This window comes from Bombus fervidus, chromosome 3 (assembly GCF_041682495.2).
Source record: "Bombus fervidus isolate BK054 chromosome 3, iyBomFerv1, whole genome shotgun sequence".
NCBI classification, from domain to species: Eukaryota; Metazoa; Arthropoda; class Insecta; order Hymenoptera; family Apidae; genus Bombus; species Bombus fervidus.
In genome coordinates, this window is record NC_091519.1 from 17,538,684 (window position 1) to 17,560,987 (window position 22,304).

At 35.6% G+C, this 22,304-nt stretch overlaps 3 protein-coding genes across 11 annotated transcripts; 2 read left to right on the forward strand and 1 right to left on the reverse strand.

Moving 5' to 3' along the window:
- Nucleotides 1–24: 24 nt before the first annotated feature.
- Rad51d (Rad51 recombinase D) lies at nucleotides 25–1,609 on the forward strand. Of its 2 annotated transcripts, none has more exons than XM_071999805.1 (4): nucleotides 25–431; nucleotides 531–656; nucleotides 722–932; nucleotides 1,003–1,609. In XM_071999805.1, exons 1-4 carry the CDS (start codon nucleotides 385–387, stop codon nucleotides 1,495–1,497), a joined length of 879 nt encoding a protein of 292 aa, XP_071855906.1. In that variant the 5' UTR covers nucleotides 25–384; the 3' UTR covers nucleotides 1,498–1,609. The 2 variants fall into 2 exon arrangements, with proteins under 2 accessions (XP_071855906.1, XP_071855905.1); XM_071999804.1 differs by having other exon boundaries at nucleotides 544–656.
- Nucleotides 1,610–1,824: 215 nt separating this feature from the next.
- LOC139985397 (uncharacterized) lies at nucleotides 1,825–4,414 on the forward strand. The gene is made up of 2 exons (XM_071999806.1): nucleotides 1,825–2,043; nucleotides 2,526–4,414. The coding sequence occupies exons 1-2, from the start codon at nucleotides 1,961–1,963 to the stop codon at nucleotides 3,070–3,072; spliced, it is 630 nt and encodes a 209-aa protein (XP_071855907.1). The 5' UTR covers nucleotides 1,825–1,960; the 3' UTR covers nucleotides 3,073–4,414.
- Nucleotides 4,329–20,935, reverse strand: Ttd14 (TRPL translocation defect 14). 8 transcript variants are annotated; one of them, XM_071999796.1, is made up of 11 exons: nucleotides 20,650–20,935; nucleotides 17,069–17,136; nucleotides 16,412–16,449; nucleotides 15,589–15,626; nucleotides 9,542–9,658; nucleotides 9,100–9,255; nucleotides 7,331–7,459; nucleotides 6,769–7,242; nucleotides 6,473–6,680; nucleotides 6,201–6,382; nucleotides 4,329–4,474 (listed from the first exon to the last, which is right to left on the reverse strand). In XM_071999796.1, exons 1-11 carry the CDS (start codon nucleotides 20,687–20,689, stop codon nucleotides 4,470–4,472), a joined length of 1,455 nt encoding a protein of 484 aa, XP_071855897.1. In that variant the 5' UTR covers nucleotides 20,690–20,935; the 3' UTR covers nucleotides 4,329–4,469. The 8 variants fall into 8 exon arrangements, with proteins under 8 accessions (XP_071855897.1, XP_071855893.1, XP_071855892.1 ...); XM_071999792.1 differs by lacking the exon at nucleotides 4,329–4,474 and adding an exon at nucleotides 4,566–6,011; XM_071999791.1 differs by lacking the exon at nucleotides 4,329–4,474 and adding an exon at nucleotides 4,566–6,026 and having other exon boundaries at nucleotides 20,650–20,933.
- Between the last annotated feature and the right edge of the window lie 1,369 nt (nucleotides 20,936–22,304).

The following is a 22,304-nucleotide window of genomic DNA, read 5'->3' on the forward strand; positions in this document are numbered from 1 at the left end:
AACAAATTTATTAGATTATTTTAAAATGATTATAGATTTTTATACGAATATTTTCAAATTCCATTATGTTTCGATTATGATTAATCATATATATCGTGCAAATTAAAAAGTAGAGTTACAATATAAATAATAATTTTAACTTTCCGGAAGTTTGTAAATTTCAGTTTCGATTAATTTAAAAAGAAAATTACAAAAAAGATTATAATACAAAAGTAGGAAGTCTAAAGTATGATGTATAGAACTCGCGAATAGCGCTAATAACGACTGAAGTATTGTTTATCTTAAATATGACAAAACTAAGTGCGGCCATAAATTCAAAATTATCAAGCTCCGTGATAGAACAATTAGAACGTCAACACATTTGTACTATTATACAATTTGTAGATGAGGATCCTGAAAGATTGGCACATTTTACAGGATTATCGTTCAAGGTATATATACAAGATTATTTATAAAAAAATAATCGTAATAAATATTTCTGAATTAAATTTACTAATAAATAATAATTTTTATAAAATGTTAATTTTAAGGTTAAATTTACAGGACATAATTGAAATTAAGCAAAATATTTTAAAAAAGTTTGGAGGTATGATTAGAAATGCATTTGATTTATTTGAAATGGAACAGAATAATATAATTCCAACTAATTTATCAAGGTATATAAGTATGTTAAGTACAAATGGCACTAATTGAGAAATTAATATTGAATTTGACTGATTAGTTTAGACAATCTATTAAAGGGTGGTTTATATTATGGTCAAATTTATGAAATTTGTGGTGTATCTTCAAGTGGCAAAACACAATTATGCTTTGCAATTGCAACTAACATTGCACTGAAAGCTAATAATATTGTACGATACATTGATACAAAAAGGGATTTTTGTGGTCTAAGAATAGAACAAATTTTACTAAAACAGGATTTTAGTAAGCAGGTATATATAAATATAAAAATATAATTATGATTTAAAATGCTAGTAAAACACATTTTTATTTCAATTTTAGGTTATAGATGAAACTATGGAACGTATCAAAGTATGTTGTGTATACAGTATACATCAGTTGTTTAAAGTTTTATGCTTGTTAGCAGTTAGTTTGAAAGAAGAAGGTGGAGAGTGTCGTACTAGGATTATAATCATTGATTCTTTACCAGGAGTAATTTTTAAATTTTGTAAAGATCGAAAAATAACAGTTGCTTTAAATCAGCTAGCAAATATGTGTCACTATATTGCAAAAGAATTTCGTCTGTCAATTATTATTGTTAATTTGATTACTCAGTGGGGTGTTGCCAGTGAAGAAGGACCTAGCACAAGCTCAAATGAAAATTATAGTGTAACCCCTAGTTTAGGAAAATATTGGTTACATATTCCTAATACAAGACTGTTATTGGAAAAAATTGAACTTGGAAAGAGAAAAATTTCAGTTTGGAACAGTTGCCAATTGGAAGCAAATCTTACATGCACGTTAACTATAAATGATTCTGGTATTTCATGTCCATAAATACATCATGTACATCTATAATTAAGTATAAGTTTATTATTACTTTGATTTACAAGGATCTTGTAAATAATATAAATAAATATATATACATATATTTTGTATGCTACATAAACTGTTTGCTAAATTATCAATAAGTATGGAACTCATGTTATTCGTGATATATTAAAAATATCTATAAATAAAATAAATTAATTCTATTTTGGCATTTAATCATTAGAATTTTAATATCGATTAATGCTGTAAAACTAATCTGATAGAATATAAAATATAGAATAGACTTGCGTAGTAAACTTTACGTTTACCGCTAATTTCAAAACTACAAGAACGTCGTCAATAACTTCCGGTGACGTTAGATTTGCAGCGTTGCCATATTTTGTGAATGTGGACAGAAGCACAACTGTTTATAATGGTTATATTAGATTAGTGTTTGTTAGAGAATATTGTTAATTAATTGCTAAGAACCATGGCTTCCTTAGTTGCGGATTATGGAACTTCCTCGAGTTCAGAAAGTAGCGGCGATGATATTTCAGACGGTGCCGATAACACGTAAGCTTTTACCCTCATGAACCTGTTTCCCTATTGTTTGTTTTCTCCCTCCCTTCGTATAACCCTTCATATAACCCTTCATAATCTCATAAATTTTGACATCTGAAACAAATTACATATTATTATGTCATTACATTTTTAACACTGTATTTTGTGTAAATGTATGTTTATTTCTCGTGAAATATATAACTTTATATATTTTCGTCTGAATTGGCAAAATGAAAATTAGAGAAAGTATGTTCACTTCTTAAATTTTATGTTCTACAATATTAATGTGGTATTTTTTTTCTTTTCTTTTGCATTAATAATTTTTTGATGTCACGTTTCGATATTAATAAAGTAAATGCATAATGATATTCTGTATTTTTTATAGATTAATGTTATTTTTATATTTATATTAATATAAGCATATTAAATCACAGTTAGTAGTTACACATTAGATTGAATTTGTTCTTTGTAATCTGATATTGCCTAACCCTTAGTTTTAAGGATGAGGAAGAAGAGGATGACGAAGGAGAAGAACTCAATGAAAATAATGAAATATGTAAAACAGCTTCCAAAGAGAAACTTCCATTACCAACTCCAGACTTTAATGGTATACCCACGATGAAAACTTCGGTCTTCTCAAATCCATTTGTTGAAGCAGAAAAAGCAAAGAGTGCAATTCTTGAGAAACACGTGAAAATGACGCCAACTCTTGATGATACAAAAATGATAAATGGCAGAAAGATTTGTTGGAACTATAGGAAAGGTAGATGCCGATTTGGTCATAATTGTACCTTTGCACATGATTCAGATTTACATCGTACAGCAGCTGAGTTAGAGGCAATTAGAACACCACAGGAAACAGTTATTTGTCAGACTCAGTATAATGGTCAAGTTTCCATCAATGACGATGACGAGATAGATCAAGAAAATAATCAAATGAATAGACGTAAGAAAAGGCCAGGATTAAGTCAATCTTTAGTACCAAGCAAAAAAGTCTTAAAAATGTACAAAGCGCAACAGGCTAAAGCTATTAGTAGGTAAATGTAACTGTGTCAAGCATACGAACGATGTTAACATTTAATTAGCTGCTCTGAAATGGGAGTAACTTATGATTTATATGCTTTATAACTGAAATGAATTTATACAAGTGATATTGATTATAAATTGTATAAAAAATGATAATCAAAAAGCACGAAACGGTTTATAAGCGAAAAACAATATAAAAGATTAATAATTTCTTTACATATGAACAAAGGGAAAAAAATAAAACAAATATATGCTTCCAGTAAAATTTTACAAAAAGATATGACACATGCAGATAATGCCTATTTCTAAATGAATTGAAAGTTTCAGGATGATTTAAATACTACTTAATATTTATAAAAAGAAGTGTTTGTTATGTATATAAAGAATATAGAGTTTAATTGTATAATTAATACTTCCAGGGACCTGTATAAGTGGATCATAATTCATTGTCTTGCATGCAAATAGTTTTATAAATATATTTCTATTTATACTTGGTATTCTTAACTTGCCTATGAAAAAAATGAAACATGTCTTCTTACTACTTACATTTTGTTATATAATTTAATTACATATATGTCTCTCTTTCATTAGAAAGAGGCAGCTATTTGAAAGTTTTCCTGTATCAGAATTGTGAAATATTTACAAGTAACTATAAATAGCTATTCTACCTAGATTGGGTTTAGATAGATACAAAATATCGCTACAGCTTTACTAAAAATTTTTTAGATCTTGTTTAATGTACAGAGCAAAAATTATCTATACGAAAGTGATGTATGTAAAGAAAGGATTACGCAAGTTGTGTACAATATTGTTAATACTTTTTCTTAATAAACTATTTAATCTAGTATCTATCTTAGATACTAATAACACAATATTATAACAACGGTATACCAAAAAAAGAAAAAACTATAATTACGCTTCCATTATGCATTACTTTTTATATAATGTTATAAGATGTAAAATAAGGCTTTATAATTCTACATGGAACAATGAAACGTTAAATATTTGGTTTTATCAATGTAACGTCACGTAGCTCCCTTTTCACATGATTTATCTGTGTCAGTATTTTTACCATTAAAATTTTTTTACTATGTATTACTGCGTATTATAACACACTGTATGTGTGTACTGTCTACTTCCTATATACATAATTCATATTTCATTAAACTTTAGCAATATATTAAATACGAAAGAAATTAATTTATTAAACCAGAAAATGAATGTGAAATCCGAAAATGCCTGTATGTCGGAGAATGTAACAGAAACACAGGTTTATAACTTTTCTTCTTTATTTTATAGAGCAATAAGTTTATGAAAAGAAATTTTTTGAAAGAGCAATAAATTACAATGACCAAGATATTACTAGTTTCTATCCTTCTCCTAGCTGTACCATATGAAAATCGGTATAAGTTTCAATCTGCAAAATAAAATGATAATAAATTACTTAGCTTATATGAATAATTTGAAAGAATGAAAAAGAGAAGGGGTATATCAAAATGGGTAAAAAATGATAGGCACATGATATTTTATTAGACAATCATGGATACAATATATGAATTCAGACCAATTATATATGGCATAAGTGCATCGATAACTGATTATTGCATCTTTCATTGAAAATATATATTTATATATCATTTTTTTTCACTTCTGTGACTGAACATCTCACAGGCACTTTGTCTCTAAATAATAGTAAAGTTTGTGACAAATGTTTTTATGCAAAATAAGATATATATCTATATCTTTTATATATATATATCTTATATATATATATAACATAGTTTATGTTCATTAAGTTATGTTCGATGACAAAACAATGTTTATTGATAAATTAAATAATAAAATGAACGTTCTTCATAAGGGACTATAATATAGAAATCGATATTTTTATTCAACCCAACAGCATTTCCAATAAATTAATTAATCATACTTTTCATAATTACTCAACGATATTATTCATCTAAAGACAAGTCAAATATTAGATTTATGTCAGTATTTTATAAGACACCGCTAATGATTAATTTATTTGTAAAATTTACGTCTATAGTAGGGACCAAAGTTTTCCGTCTACAATACTATCCATAAATTTAAAGTTGTTCACATTAGTGCAGAGTGTTACTTTTCTATTGAGATAATGTTAAATATTTCTAAAGGAAAGTATACTTCATACAGATCGTTTGTTCTCGAATAATTACATAGCTCCATACGTGTTTTGTATGCTATGTATTACATGTGTTTTATATCACAATTATTCATAGTAATATTCTTAAATAAAGAGTTACTACGATACTCTAGATAAAACACACAACGAAGCAAAGAGATGAAAAGTGAAATGGAGTGATTTAGATGTAAAAATGCTTGGTATATTAATCGACATCACTTGTTAAACAAATTGGTAAAAAATAAGTTACAGTCGAATTATTAAGTACATTTCGCATTGGTACCTTCAAAGTGTGCACGCAAGATTAATTAAAAAATAGGTATTATAGTTTGTAAGTTTATTATTTTCGTATTGCCTAAGAAATTTTAGATCGAGATAGCTGTTAATGCCAATAAAATATTTTGTTTCTTTTTAGAATTATGTAATTTGTCCCTTATCATTGCCTAATGTAGCAATTATACCGTCGTGTTTTCACATCGTTTCGAAACTTGCTCTCATTACATCTCTTCGTAATTTTTCGTTTTAAGGATCATCATTTAGTGTTTCGTAGGACTACCGCATTCTTGACTATTGCTTTTTATACTATTTTGTTCGACAAATTTCACGATACCATTCGTAACGCCGTAGACACCATTCTGTACGCCATTTACAACTTTATCTACACTATTCGTAACAACGTCCACACCATTGACTCTACAACGATCAAGTCCATTTACTGTTTTTTTAACCGATGTATCTTTCGCTTCCGAAGAGCAAGTACTTTTTGTTTCTGTCGATCCAGATTCCGTTAAGCCTGCAAGAGCGTAATCTGTGCAATTTAAAAGAAACTGATCAAACAAGAAAGACAATCAAAGACAGATCTACGCGAAAAAGAGTGTATCAAACGACTTTCTTGATATATCTTTTTCATTAAAGAAATACGTATAATTTATTAGTTACAGATGTCTGTATGATTTAATGGTAAAAGATATTCGATACGTACCATGTAAATTATGGCAGAATTTATTAGTATTGTTCCATTCTTCTCTTAGACTGAGATTGAACATACTGTAATCTGGATTTCCAGTGACCTCTTTTTCGATTGTCAGGAACTGTGGTAATATGTTCTTAAGCTTGTCTCCGGATAATGCTGTGTACGTTTCAAGTAGCATCAATCCCCGACACCTGTAATCATATTAGACACATTTATCTATATATATATATATATAATAAATTATTTCGTTACACGATTGCGCGTGATTTCTTAATTCTGACCTTGGATGAGCTGGTTCTCTGTATATATCTAATTGGAAATACTGATTGTTGATGAGGAAACATCGTCGACGCTTGAAGATGGTGAAATGCGAGTCATCGCGTTGAGCGAGCATGTTCAAATAATCTCGATGAGTCAATTGTGTTTTCACTTCGATCACTTGGCCGCACATTTTTGGACGTCGAATTGTATGAATGTAAGACCAGTGACCTATCGATATAAATTTATATGACGATTACGCGTTATCGATACAGACGTATTAGCATTGGAAATCCTAAATAGCAACTATCTCGCGAACCTTTTTGCCCACGTTTACGCAGACGAGCTTGCATCTTCGGATTGTTACTTTGGAGGTAGTTATGGACGACATCAAAGTCCTGGAACGGCGGGAACTCAGAGTCTGCCGGTAAAGGACCTTTGACAAGGAACTTGACTTTTCTGCTACTTGCTCTCAATCTGTCTCCGGTATCGATACCCAGCTTCTGGCACACGCATTCGATCATACGACAGAGTTTCGTTTCAAAGTCCTGCGAATTGTCTATCACATCGAAGTAAGGATGTCCAACCCAGGCGGCCGCCGCTTTGTAATCGAGTTCTCTGGCTACCACGACGCCTTCCGAACGACACGCGTGATCTTCCGTCGAGTAGAATTCTTCGGCGCCGTTCGCTGCCGAGACCATATGGATGATCTGATTGTACCTATTGTCTCGCAGCTCCACGTTGTTCCATCCGTTCGAAGCCATCATCAATTCCCATTTATCTTTCGATATAACTAAATTAAAAAAGCAGAAAGACGTCGTTTAACTTCGATTCGTAAAGGATCAGAGGAAAAGATAGATATAGTTATTAATATCGCTCACATGCGGAGGCATCCATAGCACCACGATCACAGATAATAAGACAATTTCGCGAACAGCTGTCACCCAGCTGGAAGAACGTATTCTCTATCTGTATCATCGTGCGCAGAAGATTCTCTTGAAATTTGAACGCTGAAACAGATCAACATAAATCACGTACAATTTTAGATCGGTCAATGCGAAACAAGTAAAGCAACTATTATCGTTATAGTTTCTTGATTCTACGAGTCAACTTTTACACGCTACCTGGCTCATTGCTAACTACGCAACAATTACTTTTCCCGTGTTTGCAACTGTTTACGTAATCGCAAGCCATGAATTAATTAGACGGAGGAATTTATTAGCACATTTGCACAAAATTGTATTGATAAGCGATAATGATCGCGTATTTTTCTCAACGAACGAACATACGCGTAACGCTAATACGAACGTAACACGGTGATTAATTTAAATTTCTTCGAAGTAGCGTGATCGTTAACTTGTATACGTTTTTCAAGTCCTCTCGTTTCGACGTCGTTCAAATAAAAAAAAAAAAAAAAGAGAGAGAAAAAAAAAGGTAAATATCGAGCACGAGGTTGATGCTATATTTTACGTAAAAATTATCTTAATAGTTCGAGCGATAATCAACGCGTTACTAATTAAAGCGATTACGATCGATCGGATCTAAGAACAAATCACAGCCTTATCTAATCGAGGTCAACTGCCAAGAGCTTCGATACAAGATCTTTTCAAATAACTAAAATCGTGTTATCGCGAGAGCCGATAAATCAAGTGCAATTAACTCGAAAAGTTTTACAATCGTCAAAATAGAAAATACGAGGATCGAAGTTGGCTCTCTTAACAACATCTTTCGAGCATCTTTTTCCTTTCCTTTTTCTTTTTTTTCTTTTTTTTTCTCTTTTCGTGCAGACGATACTCCAGATCTGTTTATGTACACTTTTCACAGTGTTTTATCTACATATATATTTCTACGTTTCTCGTATCTTGACCCAAAGTCAAGTTGGCCCAACTGATATCTGATATGGTGCACGTATTTTTTGCAACGAAATCCACCACAGACAAACAAGTTTCGCATTAGTCGTTGCCCGTTCAAACACTCGTTGCTTGCACACATCTGCCAGAGATACGACGCATCGTTTTAGACGGGCCAGACGGGCCAACCGGCTGCTATAACTGCGTGTATGCGTGTGTGAGTTCTTGTCACGATACGTTCTCGTTATCGAAACGGTGAGAAAAGCTCCAATTAACGGAATGATCGTCCGTAGGCTTTGACGGTGTTCGATAATCGTTCGCAACGATTGGCGTTTTTGATTATCAAGCCGTAACCAGGTTCAGCATTTCCCAGTATCGGCATCGTGAACGCGTCTTCATCTCGAGCATAAAACAATCGCGACTAATGGTCCGTGGGACGTCTTTATGATTTGACGGATGAACGACGACGAATATCGTGGATATCGTGTGTGCAATTAATAGCATCGAACGTCTGGCGTGAACGCCTGCATACATTTATTAGCAACAGGCTATTACGCTCCCGAAAGTTAATAGAATTAGCAAGGAGAGCCGACAAGTACGTACGAGCTTGATCTTTTATCACGAAGGAACGTACTTTCTTAAATTCGTCGTCAATCTTCTCTCGATGCAAGTACACGATTAAAAACGATCGAGCAAGGTTTCCGTACACGTACACGAATACTATTCAAGTATACGGAGCGAAGGAAAGTAAACGTTGGGAAGGAAACGCTGGACGGTGTATGCGATGAAAATGCTCATACCTAATTTACCAAGAGTGGCACAATGACACGACTCGATCGGTCGCACAGGCGGGTTTCTAGCAGCAGGGATCGACACGAATCGCTCTAGCAAGGCGACCGGACGGCGAGCCTCTTTTACTTTCGACAACGTTAAACAGCGTACAGAGATTACCGCTTCTGAGAAGTAAATACAATTATCGGGTACCAATAATCGCGTTCCTGTAACTACATACGGTGCATAGAATTACAGACATTACACGAACACAAGGAATAGAATTCGATAAAACGAGAAAAGTGGGTTACCGACGAGGGAGAAATACCGAAAAACGATCGTTTAGGATCGTTGGGCGTGTAATCTCTGTATTTGCGATCCTTTTCTTACGATCGTGGTGAAAATAAAAGATAGGCAAACTTTTTTTCGTCTGTGTCGCTTTTAAAAACGGGGGCACTTTCTAAAACTCACCCTCACCAGAGTCAACTTCCAAGATCTCCGGCCACCTTGCTTCGCCTTTGTCCGACCTGTTCCTGTAATGTCGCTGCGAGGACTTCGTAATAGAAGGACGCGACCCGGATCCCTTTACTAGAACCAACCGACCTTGAAGACACTTCCAGTTCGATAAGCCTCTGTTGTCGTGTATTCTCTCCCTCCCCCTCCCCTTCTAGCCGCTTTTCCTTTTTCTCATGCACGGTTTAATTAAATCGTGCCAGGACGATCCATAGCTACGCGTTGTCCGCGGTTTTCCACCTGTCTCTCCGCATTGAAATTGCATGACATTTTGCACGCAAACTCGTCTCCACGCGATACCAAGCGTCGCGCCATTCCCCTTGCAATTAGTTGTTTCTTTTAAGAAAATTTCTTTAAATACACGAGCGACGTTACCAGTTGTTGCCCTTGTATTTGCGAAACTTTCGTTACAAACGTATAATTTGTCAACGTTCGATTTTCTACGCTATATAGCCCGGTTCCAGTTGGTCGTCGCGTGGTTCAACTTCGAGCGAAAGAGCCAATTTCTCGCAAGCACGATTCCGTGTAATAAATCACGGTTAAGCTTTCGAAGGATAAAATAGCTGGCCGAGGGTTGAAATCGAGAAGCGAGATCTACTCGGTTCTGCGCGTCAACAAATACGACGAGAGGCAATTGCTGCGTCGACAGACGCGTGGGCTCGATAAAAACCACTGGAAACGTATCACACGACGGTGGATAATGTTTCCGTGCGTTGGCGAAAAAAGAACGAAGGATGCGAGCGGTACCAGGCGCTTTCGACTTTAACTTTCCAATAACGAAGGAAGGAAGACATTCCAATTATGATTTTTAACAAACTGCGCGAAATTCGACGCATTCTTGACAACGCGGTAATCATTCGCGAAGATTTCTATCAAAGGAATTGGACAATCGAAGATCGAGCAACATCTGCATTGTCCTTCTTTAATAATCGCGTCGGATAGAATGTTCTTTCTTTTTTTTTTTTTTTTTTTTTTAAATAAAGAGAAGGAATTTAGCTGTCAGTTAACGAAATTTTCAATGTAATTTTCTCAAGTGCGACGCAGATAGAAAAATCTACATAAATGAATATACATTAACTATTTCACGATGCGTCAATTGCACTCTTTTACTGATCGCGCAAATTCATTCGACTCGCTCCGGCTTGAGATATCTTGTCATAACCAGAAGACTTGTTAATTGTAACCGGTTGTTATTAATTCTTGGGTGCAGCTCGACATTGAAAGAATTACTACCGCTCTACTAAATTCACAGCAAAAAAAAAAAAAAAAAAAGAAACACAAAAAAATGTTTTACATTGTTTGCGTATATGAACTTGTACGACGCCATAGCGTATCGATATTTCATGAGCTACATTTTTGTCGTTTCATTTGCATACCCAATTACATTTCATTACCGCGAACTGTTTAAGGCTTAAGTGTTTCTGGTCGGAACCGGAAAGCGTTAACGCGTTGTTCGTGTCTTATCAGCCATATCCCATTTCGCGTACTAAACTTTGTAAGAAAATAAAAGATGAAATTTTGTGTAAGAACAGACACGGAAGAAGTTGATCGATCAACGAACGGTGCGGTTCTTTGACGACTAAATTATTTTTTGTAAACATCGTATATGAAAAAACGTTGCGTATACTTAAATCGTTTTAAAACCGTGGCTCGTTTCATCGCTTTTCCGCTACGCTCGTTTGATCATCTTGACGAGCCGACGAGTTCGCAACAATATTCGACGCGTCTCTTTGAAACATAATTTCATTTGCACATCAACTTTGATCCGCGAGAGGTTTGACGTTTCAAAAGCTAACGGAAAGCGACGTTTTTGGAGCGCGAGTCCTTTTCTCGACCTTTCTCGCGACTCTCGTTTTCATCCGAATCTTTGATTTTTCGCGGGATACGTTAAACCCGCTAATCGGTCGATGTTGCGTTAATAGTTTTTTTTCCAATCGGTTTACTATTCCACTTTTATCGGTTTAAAATTCTACTTTTTAACATCGTAACCGTGGAAGAAAATTCCAAGGATTTCCTCCGCCCTACAGTTTCGTGAAATTTAAAGAAATTCTAACACTTATAACATTACGATAAACTATTGCTCGATCTTCAACGGATTATGGAAGAGATAAAGCTCATAACGAATTGTTTATTCCCATCGACTTTAACAACTTGTCAGTTTATCGTCTTTGACAAATATGTTTTGCGCCCTACTGTTTGCTGTAATAACGTACGATAATACAAGGAGGAATGTTTTGGGAAAAGGATGAAAAAAAAGAAAAAAAGGAGAAGAAAGAAGCCGAGGCAATTGGCCAGACGCGAACTCGTAATATGTAAAAGCAAATTGGCGCTAAGCCAGAGAACGGTGTGCGTACTGTAACTACGATAGAGGGGAACTGACGATCGAGTGGACAGCGTCGAATATGAATTTATTAATAACCGGTGTTCGGTATAACGAACTTCTTACGAAGTGTCTGATACATCGGAGAATATATGGAACGCACTTCGTCACAATCGACCTACATTAACCAATGAACGTTGCTTCTATCGCGCGTATCGATACCAGCGAATAATGATAAACAGTAATGACTTCGATTACCGCCTACCACACGCATTTACGCCGCTTCCCTTTGTTATATTTCACGTATGGATAAACAAAAAAATGCATCAGTATCATTTTTTCCCTCGATGGCGTAAATACGATATAAGCGTAAGAAGAAATCGTGCTAGATGGTAACGGAAATCGACAAGCATTTGACGAATCTATTTAAAGAAGAAGCCAAAAGGAGGATATAGTCGTACGAAGCCCGATTTGTATCGGTGTTTCAATGCCACGGATCAAACCCGACAAATACAATTATATAAAAGCACGTAAGCCAAGCTGAAGCAAACACACGCGAAAAAGATGGGTTTTCCACGATGCACGAGGGGAATTCGAGCAATTTGGAATGCAAATTTCTAAGTGGTATTTGCATCGAGAACTTGGCGTTGGTCGTTGGATCGCCAGGTACATAGTTACCATCCGGCGACTCTTTCGCATCGAAAAACCTGTTGGAAGCTTTGAAGACGATGGAACTGGTATTTCAATTTCATATAGGATGAAGCAACGAATCTGGCAAGAAATAGCGGATGATACGTAACGACTGGTACGTTTTACAAGAAAATACATAGGAAGACGCGTTAAATAAATAGCAGTAACGAGAAATCACGAATTTCAAGCTAAGCACGTCGCATGCCTTTGACAAAAGTCTGATCCCAATTTTCCGTTACGTAATTCTTCGGGTGGTATATTATTATCTCATGGTTAATCTCGTGGGGTGTGCAAATAGAATGGAAAATACGTATAGATCGATGTGGCACCTCGTTGGATCGATCGGCCGCCTTAATCGATACGTAAACACAGCATTTTCAATTAATAATTAAACATTAACGATCTTCTATAGCTTAATTTACGCGGAAGTAACGTAAAAGATGACAAACGCATAACTGTGGATTGCGCTATAAGATGACGAGTTGCGGACGAATAAAATGGTTGGAACAAAGGTAAAGCGAGAAAGTTGAAAGAAATATTACCGTGGTATCTTTCGCGTTATTTTAAAGCAAATGTGCTCCACTATCGTGATACTCGAGTGTATACAGCTGTCTGGTACAATTCCACGCAAAAAGCTTTAAAAGATCTTTTCGTAGTAATTCGTTAGGATAATTGTAGCCTACAAATCGTCGCGATAATATAATCGTGTGCATTACGTAACGAAAAGCGGCTTAGCAATTCTGCTTGCAAGAAAACGTCCTATCAGAAACATATTTTTGAATTTTTGAAATTTATCAGAAACATATAAATGCTCCTTTGTAATTAGGTATGAACGATTAATCGCATAATAAGTAGGCTCGCACAAGGAGGCATCTAACTGACCTATCGAAGAAAAGTTCACTATCCAGAATGGAACAGGGATGCTTTGTCATTGAAATAATTATAGAAAGTCCACGTTTCAAAGAAGACTTTGTATTCATGGCCGCCGCTCCACGGGAGACACTTTTAAATACGTACTTATATTTTATCAAGCAGTCGAGATAAACGATGTTTATAATATAATCGATAATTAGATACGACTTCTTAATGATATACCGTTTTATGTGGGCGTTGATAAACTTCCTTGTCAGGTCAACGACAAATATTTTAACAGAAGTGAATTAACATAGTACACACATATATATCGTACATAAATCACGAAAGACCTCGACTCTTTTCATCAATCAATTATTAAAATCAATTATTTTTCTTTCTTTTTCTCTTATTCTTGTTATTTCTCTCTGCTTAGTTACCCATCGAATAACGAGCGAGCTCAGAACACAAGGATCGTCGTGAAAAACACGGTCTGTATCTCGTGACTCGATCGCGTTTGCCACTTTGCGAGAATCTTGGCAAGTTGCCGATTTTGATTTTACGCAATCAGCGGACGTTATACATTGGCCATTCTTCTTTAGCTCATCCGCAACCAACTGTATGAATTGTTCTGTCTTTAATGTACGCGAAATCCTTCTCTTTTTTAAAGGTTTCCCCTCGCGGCTCTAAAACTAAATCATTTTCTACGTCGTTTCGCTCGTTTCGACGTTTCGGCGAAGTATTTGACAGAAACTCGATGATGGAACACCGAGTGACGTAGACTGACGTAACGTTGCGTAATTCGACGTGAAACAGCCTCACGTTGGCAAAAACTTGCGATTTCGACCTTCGACGATCATCGATTGCTACAAACGTTTGTTCGCTTGCAAATAAGCTTTGTTACCGAATCGTCGGTCTTCTTAACGAACGATACTGCGAAAAAAATAGTGTTCAAGGTAATCTGATCTGATTTTTTTGTATCCGGTCGCGTATTTTAACAAACACGACTCGACGAGTAACCATTAGCTTCGTAACAATAATCACAAATATATTTTGCACAAGAACAGAATTATCAGCTTTTTTTTTATATATAGCGTGAAAAAATATACGCGCTTTTATCTGTTTCCGGTCCTGTATTTGAACAAATATCGTTGATAAACACGAAGAGACTTCGTAATATTAATTTCGTCTCGACGTCCTTCAAAAGATCATTCTTTTCCCGTAAATCGTACCAGCGCGCTTATTGTTTCGCGCCATTTACATCTCTGTCACATTTTGCGCGGTAAGAACGCAGTTGTGTTTTAAACGGATAGATTTGACGGGATTTACGTAGCACGCGACTTAAGGCCAGCACCGACGTACCAGGTAATTTGAAATTGTCATTGAACATGGATGGCTTCCTCGGACCTAATGGAAAGTTTCGTCGATGACAGTCGACGCATACGCAATGATATCAATACTTAAGCGGTAGCAAGGGGTAAAACGAGAGGGCATGAGAGGTACTCGTGCAGACCAGCGATCGATACCGCCATGACATTGTGTCTCTCCGCGTGTCCGCTCTACCATAATCGCAAGATAACCGCGTTCAAAATCCGCCACGAACTTCCATCTTCGTCGTAAATTCAGATTTATTAACTCAAGGACGTTTTACAAATAAAACGGTTCGTCGTGCGATGTTTTAGATTTTCTCGTACAAGCTGTACGATCTTTGAGCGAAGAAATAAATCGGAGAAAATACTACGATCTCCGCGATTCGTTGTTCCGCTTTTAAGTTTGATTCATTCTAGATACGGTTAAAGTTTCGTAAAACGATTCACGGATATACCGGGCTTCTATGTTGTTTCGCGAAGGCCAGAACGCGCAGATGTAATAAAAGCGGCCAAGTATAAATTTTGTAGTCGGGTAATGTTTCCTTTCTCGTGGAAGCCTCGTAAACGCCTTGTTGCAAGTACTTTTTTTATCAGCACCGTAAACTCAGACCGAGTCTTGCGAAGTTGCGGATACCAACAAGAGGTCATAGATAAATGCATAGTAGATAAAACGCGAATCTAAAATACGGTAGCTCGGAATATGCGGATACGCGTGTTCAAAACGAGACTAAAGCTAGAGATCGTTAGAAAAGAAAAAGTTGAAGTGAACTTACCCTCTTCGGCGTTCAGGTCTGAAAACTTTATGCCGCCGCTGAAATGGAAAAAGCAGACGAGAAATGAAACAGTTGTTAAATTAAAGTTAGAGAAGTGGAGAGAATTTTGGAGAATTCTGTTCGTTCATCGGCCAGAATTTTTCCTCCCTATTAGATATAGTACAGTCGATGTTACTCTGTCACGAGTGTTGTTTTTCTAAAGAGTCGTGTACCGGCATGCCAATGTCTCGGCTAGAATAGAATTGTGCGCGACGCGTATATTCGTTGAACCGTTCCTGTAATGTACACATACACGTTCTTTCGAATCGATTGATTTTACCGTCGATGAATCATCGTTCGTCACGATTGGAGTTTATAGCAACTTGCATCGACTCCAGTTCCGATCGTTGACAAAGGATTTAGAAACACGTTAAACACCTATTGTATATTCTTTCGTGACGAATAGGATCGCGAATTTTTCCTAAGCTGTCGCGATTATTACGTTTATTAGTACGGTTACGTGGAACGTCTTAATTAATCGATAATTCTATGAGTGGGCAGTGAAAGGTAACGAAGTAAGTTCTAAACGAAAGCTTGGGCGTGCGAATTAAAGCGATTCCTTGCGCATGGAAAACCTTTCCATTTCCATCAATATCCAAGGACGTTAAAAGAACGCAATTTCGCGAGTTCTTTTATCCTAAGAGATTGAGGGAAACGAGGAGAGACCGGATGGTTTCCCAAGCAGATCGAATCGGTCTCGGATTCGTATCGAAAACTTTCGTTCTTCGGCTACGTTCGTTCCCTTTCTCTGCAACTATAAATTTGTTATCGTGTAATTGCATACCTGAGCAGCACGGTCGCTGTCTCGGGAACACGGAACACCTGAAAAAGAAGACAACCAGCGCTCTATCGAATCCACATCGAAAGGTGATGATAACCCCAAAATCAGTTCGCATATTCGATTCATTTTCTTTTTCTCATACTTCGCTTTTTTTTCATACCGTTTATCTCAATGGAATACGACTTAGCTCTTATTGCTAGCGTTGCTACGTGGACGAATAATCTCGATGGAGTAGAAAATCTTTATTAACAAATTTTAGAAGACGAAAGAGTTATGTATGTAAAAACATGTACACGGCAATCCCTTTGTGCGTTGTTAGATATATATATGTAAGTTTCATTGAACGAACCGGCTAACGTAAGAATATCAAACCAAGTAAACTTTATGCCCTGAACGATCCAAAGAAATAAAATTAGATAAATGGATCTGCTTGATGCATTTGTATAATTCAGTTTGGCTATATATGTGTGTGTACATATATAGATTTTAATTAATCAAAAGCTACTGAACTGTTTGGGGTGTTTTATTCAGACCGAATCATCGGTCAAAGAAATAGGCTCACGTAGAAGGAGAACTCATGGGACCCTTTTTTCACAGGGCTGTTATATAACCTTTTGTTATACGTAAAGCGGAATGAAAAACAGAACGAAACATGCCTACCTTCCAGCCCATGTTCTCGAAGAACGTGCATAGCCGTGCCTGTCCGGTTGTTTTACCACCACAAGGTCCTGAAACACAAAAGGGGAAAAATTCTTTAGCCATCTCGCTCGTTTCTTCATCTCTCGGCCGAGAATCCCGATCTCAGCTACTTCTGCGTCCCGTTGTTTGCAACGCGGTGAAATACATAATTATTCCTGAGACGAAGATTAGGCGAACGACGTTAAAGAAATTATGCGATATTAACAATTTCCATTTCGATAGATAACGGCATATCGATAAAAATAAATGGATAAAGTAGGACTTAAATCACTTCTATCTTCTTAGATTAAACTATCATACTTGGAACACTATTCGACCGACGACAAAATTTTATTTTCTTCGTTTACTTGAAAGTAATATGTCGCAAAGGTCACGAAAATGAGAATTAAAAATGTCACCAAAAGTTAGTCTGACTTTGAGGGACGAACAAATGCGGAAGGAAGGAAAGGAGAAAGGCTGTCTGTTCGAAGATAAAATTACCTTCATTACAAACGATTATAATAAATTAATGAAATAAATTAGGAACAATGAACGATAATACCAGTGAAATCATAAGTGTGGGTAATTACTCCTCCAAAATAGGATTAGTACTATCGCTTGCTTTGATCATAATACATACCGCATTGATATGTGTGATCTGTCGATCAATCTTCACAGTGATATTAGAGGCTGATGTCGCTTGTGTGTCATCCATAATGCTGACCGCATGTATGAAATGAAAACAAGAATGTGAGAATGAGAATGAAAACTCTTGAATCGGACTAGTCGACAGATCATACGTAACGGTATTTAGCATAATCTAACGATAGGATAATAAAACTCCAATCCTAGATTCGCTATCAATTTTCAGCTGAAAGATACAAGAATATGATCATGTACCTTTACATGCTTTAAAACTACTATGAAGTCAAACAAGACAATGTTATCTTTGAAACACCAGCCGCGTTGTGTTTTAAGATGTTGCCAGATTGTAAATATTTAGTTTCGACCGTCTCCTTGGTCATGGTACGAAAGAAATAGTATTAGCTCGTTACAGTTGTTATGAAAATTATTATTGCTTTAATCGCTGTTTTAAATCTTCTGATTTTTTTGACGACAAAATTATCATGAATGTAATCTGTAATTACCCATTATTACGATTTCATTAGTATTATCGTTAATCGTTTTTATTTACTATCCATCATCAATTTATTATAACTTATTATAATTAATTTTGAATAGACGGTCTTGTCATTTCTTTTCACACAATTTTTTTTCCTTTTATTTTTCCTCCTTTGTTGATCTCTCAAGGTCAGACCAGCTTTTAGTAGTATTTTTAATTTACATTTTCACGAGCTTTGTGACATACAATTCCGATCTACATATGATTTTATCGTCGACTGAATAGTATGGAAAATTAGGTCTAAAAAGTCAAGTATGTTAGATAAGAAAGCTATTTATTTTAAATAAATAAAATGTGTTATTTCGAATTATTTTTGCGTTTAGGAAAGCACGTAGCACTTCGTTATTTATTAGACACGCGATAAATTCAACATTAAGATTCGTCTGTTTTATGACATCGACTTTCCGTATGTTTGAGCATATTTATCGCTGTTGCTCCGAGCAGTGTTGGCGAATGAAACGATCCGCGGAGATTAAAAGACGCTCCCCGAGATATGAGATACGATGCATTCGAGATACATTAATGCACCTCAAGTGCATGCAATCGACGGATACTCCGCGTGCAATTGGCTAGCCGTGCGCTCATTGACTCGTAATTGGTTCAAATTGTCACTAATACGATAAATATGATGACTGATGATGACATCATAACGCGATAAATAAGAATATTTGATGTCCGTTCTCTGGATTTGTATCCACTGACCAAACGCTGTCGGTAAAAAAGATCGAAAATGTGCAGGTAACACACAGTGGTCATTGAATGAATTCTACGAATATTTAATTTACTTTAAAATATGGGAAATACTCAAAATTGTACGCGTAACGATATATCGAAATGTTTTATTATGGACGTAGATATAAATTTACGATTATGTGCTCGAGTAGATCGATAAACATCGATTATGATTTATTAATAAAAATGTTATCACGCAGAAACATATCTTTTACTGCTACTGTGTATAACATTCGTGTAATTCCTGATAAAATAATTGCACGCTGAAAACTCATCAACGGCTGACATCGTGGATATAAGAAAATGTCGTTACGAACAATTGTAAAGATTAATCGTGTTTATGTACCGGCGCAAAACGTTTGATTCAAGACTATCGAGCCAAATGAAGGAACCGATCATTGATCACCGTGATCTTTTATTTACGAAGGCTAATAATTCTAGAATAGTCGCTCTATTTCTGACATCAAGTTCTCTCTGTTCAATTGGTCCTTGTTTTAAGTTACATAAAAAGGAAAAATAGAAAGTAAGTTGCCGATGTATATACACATATATTGTACAATGTGTTTGAAAAATCATTCAATATGCATATGGTATATAAGACACATCATACTTAGTAAAAAAAACTTTGGTAAACGTAGGTCGAAAATTCAACCATTTCTAAGATATAAAGATTTTCTATTTAGCATCATAATTGACCTACTACTAGCTTTCCGATATTTACAGAAAATGTTCCACGTTTTTTTCTTTCATTACACGCTTGACATCTTCTTGACAGGGTCACGAAATATGGAATGGTTTTTTCTGAACACCTTGTATAGTCAATGTGTGTGTATATATATATATATGGATTTTTATAGAAGTCGTAATTCGATCCTGTATTTTATTTACAAATGTAGAAGTACATAGCACAAACGGGAAAATAAATTTTTATGCATCATATATTGCTCCGACGCTATGTAAATAATTCGAGATATGTTTTCGACGAATTAAATATAGCCGCGTCAAGTTTGTTTTGTTAACGTTTTTGAATTAGTAGCCGTATTCTATTAAATACAATATTTCGAGTTATTTTATTTCATTTGCTTTGTCTATTCTAAAATCAATTTCAAGCTATCAAATGTGTGTTTTAAGACATTCGTGAAACAGCAAGAAATTTCAAACTGGGTTTGTATAACTGTCCTTGCGATCAAGTTTGTACGGACTACAAAAAAGGGAACGACTTTCAAAGCACGCAAATTCAATTCGAAATAATGCAATTTCCTTCGTATACCATAGGAATTCAATCAATATTTTCACACCACCGATAAACTCGCAAAGCATTCTACGTAAAACATGATTGTCACAGCAACGAAACAATGGAAACGAACCACTTTGCGTTTGTTTGTACGTAACAAAAGTTTAGAAATAAATTTTGATAAGTAAAAACTATAGAATCAACGAAAGGATTATAAGGTAGTCGAAACACGTGGTTTTCGCAGACACGCACATCTCGCCTTTTTCGAAGATATCTTTGTCGAGATAAATATATTATTCGTTTGAAAATATATGAAAGTATCTATTCAAACGAACGAATGTTTTCGAAACGAAATTACGACGCACGGAATGCATGACAATGAATTGTTTGCTCTAAAGAAAAAAAGCCACTTACCTCCAGTGAGCACCACTTTATACACGCGTTTTTGTTCCATGTTTCAATGAATGTTTTTAGAGGTTTTTTTCGCTGATCAAGTCCACGAGGTGTTTCGAGTCGACGTCGATGGACGGATCTTCGTCTGGCACGTGAATGGTGTCTACGGTTACAACGAATACTACATGAAAACTTCACCGTATATTTCGATATATCTCGAAGTTAAATACGTTGGAGACATGGGAATAAAGTGATGATATCTGGACGCAGAAAGATAGCAAACTGCTACTCGAGCAAGCAGACGTCCGCCTTAAAATGAAGCGATTCACGAGTTTGGTTAATCGGGTTATGCTATTCTCTCTGTGTTACAGTCATGCGCGACACGGAAACGTACGAATCTACGACCGCTGCTCACGAAACCACCCGAATAATACTTACACGTTTGTCGCCTTGCTCGTTCAGCCGATCACCAATGAATGTTAACTTAAAATTTCGTATTTCGTAAAAATGCTTCCGTCGAAATTATTTTTCTTCTTTCCTAATTAATATAAGAGAAAAAGAAAAAAAAAAATTGAGGAAGATTTTTGAAATTTTAATACCGAATAATCGTTACGTGATCGAACCGTATACGTTGATTACATTTAAGTACGTCAGTTATGCTTATAGAAGATGCAATTTTTAACACCTTCAAAGAACGTAATACATTCCCGGACAAAATTATAGCATATGTGTGTTATCTTTTGAGAGGGCAACAAAATAGGCTACTATACGTGTTGCTTCAAACTCGATGTTAACATCTGGCAAAATTGCTCACGAACCAGGTATCTTTGCAAACGTTCAAAGTGTTCGCTGTGTTCTTTAGAAGTGTAAGTTTATTTAATTATCGAAAACGAAGCGTTCATAAAACAACATAAAGGACAACGATTAACATTCACAAAAGAACGTATTCACTAGAAGGCGTAATGGAGAAGTATTTTATTTACTGATGAAAAAATGTTTGTTATGGACGATCTAGATGAATCTTCGTTTTATCATCATGACTGAGGAAAAGAAAACATGGTAAAAAAGCGTTGACAAATGGGGATAGTGGTGACGATGTTCTAAGCCGGGATTGGGTATAAAGGCAAAACCGATTTATGATTCGTTGAAGGGAAAATAAATGTTCAAAAACATATAAATTTAATCTTAGAACAAATCAATAAACGTATTCAACGAATTATCAAAGGAAATTTATTTTTCAGTGTAGCTATGCTGCCGTTCATCAAGCTAAAGTTGTAGAAACATTTTCTACAAGAAAAAATGACATCACCTTCGCCATGGTTTGTATGCTCCATAGTTTATATACATATATAATTGAAAATTATTGAAGAAAATTCATACGCGTTGTGTGCAAAACTGGAAGTCAATAAGATAATTGTTACGTCGCGCGAGATGGTCCGTACGACGTCCCTCACGGTCTGACCGCCAAGACTACCTACACCTCATTACACTGACCCGCAACAAACCCAAGGAACCACAACAAACCGAATCTTCTTAGCTTAATCTCTATTCATATAAGTATTTTCGGTTTGTGTATGATCTTTAGAACAATCCTTAGGTTTGTTGCACGCCCTTACTAATTACGGAGAAAGCGGATGTTTGCCCAGGGAAATAGCAGGTTTTTTCCATGAACAGAA

Excerpts from the sequence above, each read along its gene's own strand:
- LOC139985397 (XM_071999806.1), top strand. The coding sequence starts at position 1,961 with ATGGCTTCCTTAGTTGCGGATTATGGAACTTCCTCGAGTTCAGAAAGT. Across the intron at positions 2,044-2,525 it reads TCAGACGGTGCCGATAACAC|TTTTAAGGATGAGGAAGAAG; the intron begins GTAAGCTTTTAC and ends CCTAACCCTTAG.
- Rad51d (XM_071999804.1), top strand. The coding sequence starts at position 288 with ATGACAAAACTAAGTGCGGCCATAAATTCAAAATTATCAAGCTCCGTG. Across the intron at positions 657-721 it reads ATTCCAACTAATTTATCAAG|TTTAGACAATCTATTAAAGG; the intron begins GTATATAAGTAT and ends TTGACTGATTAG. Across the intron at positions 933-1,002 it reads AACAGGATTTTAGTAAGCAG|GTTATAGATGAAACTATGGA; the intron begins GTATATATAAAT and ends TTTCAATTTTAG.
- Ttd14 (XM_071999791.1), bottom strand. The coding sequence starts at position 20,689 with ATGGAACAAAAACGCGTGTATAAAGTGGTGCTCACTGGAG. Across the intron at positions 16,450-17,068 it reads TCGAGAACATGGGCTGGAAG|GTGTTCCGTGTTCCCGAGAC; the intron begins GTAGGCATGTTT and ends CTTCTTTTTCAG. Across the intron at positions 9,659-15,588 it reads AGACCTGAACGCCGAAGAGG|TAAAGGGATCCGGGTCGCGT; the intron begins GTAAGTTCACTT and ends GGTTGGTTCTAG.